Source organism: Propithecus coquereli, unplaced genomic scaffold, assembly GCF_000956105.1.
Source record: "Propithecus coquereli isolate 6110/MARCELLA unplaced genomic scaffold, Pcoq_1.0 Scaffold56, whole genome shotgun sequence".
Taxonomy (NCBI): Eukaryota; Metazoa; Chordata; class Mammalia; order Primates; family Indriidae; genus Propithecus; species Propithecus coquereli.
The window spans coordinates 4,407,912-4,411,495 of NW_012151507.1; the positions used below are offsets into that span (position 1 = coordinate 4,407,912).

The 3,584-nt window shown below is 45.5% G+C and overlaps 2 protein-coding genes across 2 annotated transcripts in view; both read left to right on the forward strand.

The window, feature by feature from the left end:
• LOC105821090 (dimethylaniline monooxygenase [N-oxide-forming] 2-like) overlaps positions 1 to 3,584 on the forward strand; it is a 20,592-nt gene that overhangs the window by 16,248 nt on the left and 760 nt on the right. The window contains exon 5 of the mRNA XM_012657717.1: positions 982 to 1,124. Within this exon, the coding sequence (XP_012513171.1) occupies positions 982 to 1,124 (143 nt within the window). The remainder of the gene's footprint in view (positions 1 to 981; positions 1,125 to 3,584) is intronic.
• The window catches only part of FMO2 (flavin containing monooxygenase 2 (non-functional)), a 17,104-nt gene continuing 14,507 nt past the window's right edge, over positions 988 to 3,584 (forward strand). The window contains exon 1 of the mRNA XM_012657806.1: positions 988 to 1,124. The gene's annotated coding sequence lies outside the window, so the exon portion shown is untranslated. The remainder of the gene's footprint in view (positions 1,125 to 3,584) is intronic.

Genomic DNA, 3,584 nt, shown 5'->3' on the forward strand with positions numbered 1-3,584 from the left:
CTGGCAGTTGTATAAGAAAACGAAGAGAGACCTGAGCATAGCACGTCAGCACATCAGCCCCCTCACCGTGTGATACCCTGCATGGCCTCGGGACCCTTCGGGGCGTCCCCACCAGCAAGAAGGCTCTCACCAGATGCAGCCCTTCAACCTGGGACTTCTCAGCTTCCATAACTATAAGAAATAAATTCCTTTCCTTATAAAACACCCAGTTTCAGATATTCTGTTAAAAGCAATAGGAAATGGACTAAGAGAGTAGGTCTGGCATGAGGCTGAAAATTTGCATTTCTAACAAGTTCCTAGATGATGCTGATGTTGCTGGCCAAGGGACTACACTTTAAGAACCGATAATTTAAAGACTCTTTCAAGCAACTGCACCATCGATGGGAAATGTAAAAGTAGTAACTAGGAAAGGACACAGAGAGGCTTGTCTGCAATTAACCACCAGCAAGTCCCTGACTTACTGCAACATGGAAACCATCCCTCAACCCCTATACGTCTGGTTTTTAGTTTATTTTAGTTTTTGTTTGCTTTTGCAAAATAAGAATGCTAAATATTATTCTAATTATTGTACAATTGCAATAATAGCACTTCTTAATGTAGTTAAGAAATATTTAGAAGAATATCTGCTATGTGATATTAAAGTGTCATCATACAGTCCAAAATAGTATAATGGGTAGTCAGCAGCCAGCGTGTGACTCTGCTGTATTCGTCACCGTTTGTTTGTCTCTGATAAACACGTGGGCTGCAGCCTCTGAAATCGACTCCTTTGGTCCTGTTCTGTATGCACAGTACCTAACGTTTCTTATTTGTTTTATACTTTGAGTTTGCCAATTGGCCTTGCTACTGTGACTCTTATAAGAGGGAAAGAAGCAAAACAAATGATTGACTCCAGAGAGGAAAAGCTGACAATGCAGTTTTATTTAAATTAGCTTAACATAGTTGCTCAGACGTTCATAGCCTTCTCTCCTCTTCTCCCTGCAGGTATTGAGAGGTTCAGAGGCCAATATTTCCATAGCCGCCAATACAAGCACCCAGATGGATTTGAGGGGAAACGCATCCTGGTGATTGGAATAGGAAACTCGGCCTCGGACATTGCCGTTGAGCTGAGTAAGAAGGCTGCTCAGGTGCGACGCTCTCTGCTTAACTTGTACCGTGGGGTAGAGGAAAGCGGAGGGGCCTATTGGAGAACCCCAGCTGCATATCTGGGACTCCATTACTCACTAACTGATTGGTTGGCGGCCCAGTATGGTATCATACAAAATCTAGAAGTCAAGAAGCCAGAGTTGACCTCCCAGCTATGTCACCAACAAGCCATGTCCCCTAGACTGAGTCATCTCGCTTCTCTGGGTGATGGTTCCCTCATTTTTTAAAAGGGAAGTTTTGACCAGATGATTTTCAGTAAGAAAAGCCTTGTTTCTACCCAGGAGGCTTAATGAGAAGTTGACCTGTTCATATTTTAGGGGGTGCCTTTTGGTAATTTAGTGCGTATTTCGATTACATTTGAAATGTAGATGATTCTCAGTTACGCAAGTATCACGAAAAGAAAGATTAAACAGAAGGTAAACTCTCAACCAAGATCCTAGATACTCAGGTGTTCCCCAGGGCCTTCCAACCGCTGTTGTCTTTGCACCTGTTCGGGAAGGACACCAGCTGAGCCTCCGAAGAGTCAAACATTACAAGATGTAGATGCTGACAGAGGCAGTCGGGAATGGCAGAAAATAAAGCCCTTCTGGAAAGACAGACCTAGGCAAAGACAGGAACACAGCTAAGGGTCCCTCTCAACAGGGCTGCACCAGATGGCCTATCGCACCTACACGAGCCTCCTCAGCCTGGGATCTCTGGCCGCACAGGACTTACCATGGCCACGTCCACACCAGCAAACATTTCCTGTCCTGAGTGTCACACATTCAGGACTTGAGATCCCAGGAGCAAGCAAACGTGATAAACAAGCACGGTGCCTGCCCAGCAGCTGAATGTAGGGGCTACACTGGGAGGTGTCAGAGTCACCTATCAGTCAGTGTCGCTCAGTACCAGCCTGGGGACAGAGCAGGACACTAACACTAGAAAGAGGTTTACTAGACCTGAGAAGCCTTCACCTTTTTTTATGAAAAGAAACCACTTTTCACTTTTCAAAGCTTTAAGACCTCAGTGTGAGTAACAAGGGAGGAGGCGGTAACTAAAAGCTCGGAGCAGAGCAGGGCAGGAAAGCGGGAGCCAGCAGCTGCAGGCTCCTTCGTGCTGGGAACACCCTCAAAGCTTCAGGAAGGGAGTAGGATGGGGCCGGGTGAGAGGAGCTGACGTAGCAGTCAGCCGAGACCACTACCTTTTCTCAGGTCAGTAACTTGGACTTAGAACAGATGTTCCAAAGACAGCAAATCTTGGATCGCAAGAGCCAATTCCTTTCATGGCTCTTGCTATGTCAAAAGTCTTCTTACGGTGCCACATTCGTGATTAAGAAACTAACTTGGCTCTATTTGTGTGCCTTATGGCTCCTTTAAACAATCTTCTGCACAGAGTATCTCTTCGATATTTATCAGAGTACTCACATAAATCTGTATTATGATAACACCTTGTACACAGAGTAATATACTCTCAAACCTTCTGTGAAAAGACTCTGGTTTTGATCAGAGACATTACCGGAGCTGTGTATGGAAGGGACAGAACTAGGTGCACGTGCAGTGCTTGAAATGACAACCGGGACTCACCCAAATCCTGAGTGTGTCCTGCTTTGTTAAATGAAGGTCACCTTCATAAGGATACGGCACCCTCTGTCACAGACCAAAAGCACCACTCAAGATACTCCGGGTCATCCACACCCTTCCCACCAAAAACCAAGTCTCTGGCCCTGGGCCTAAAGCCTGCATCTCAGAGAAAGCAGCCTGAGCCTAAATCCCCACGTGTATTGCAGCTAGTGGAGCCAGCACGGTTAGACTCCCCTGCTGAGGAAAGGGTCACAGCAGAAAGAGAGTAAATAAAATAGGCAGAGCATCCAATCTGAAACACGGATTGATCCTAAGGAAGAAGGGGAGACAGTAAGTAATGGGAAGAGACACTAATGTAAGTGTCTATGTAAGTACGGCCTCTCGGAGCTACCCAAATTATGGCCACGCCAGCATAAGGCAACAGCAGGAGAAATTCAGAACATGAATCTGTATCACCCACAGACCAGCAATACAAGAATGTCTGGTGCAGGTGTTCCTTCATGTGCTAAGGAGCTGAGGCCCTTCCCCCCAAAATCATCTTCAAATTCTGGCTCATTCCAGATGTGAAGCATTGTGTGAAACCCCTCTCCTCCAGCCCAAATTTACAAAATAATAACAGCTAGCAGCACTTATCACTTGCCAGGCAATACTGTATTTTACATATATATCACCTCATTTAATCTACACAATAATGCCATGAGGTAGGTACTGTTATTACCCTCATTTTGCAGAGAGACAAACTGAGGCACAGAGAGATTGAAATAACTCACCCAAGGCAACACAGCTGGTAAGTAGTGGGACTGGGATTCAAACCCAGGCAGTCTGGCTCCAAAGTACATGACATTTACCTCTTAAGTGAATTGGTTTCCTTGCAAGTGAATA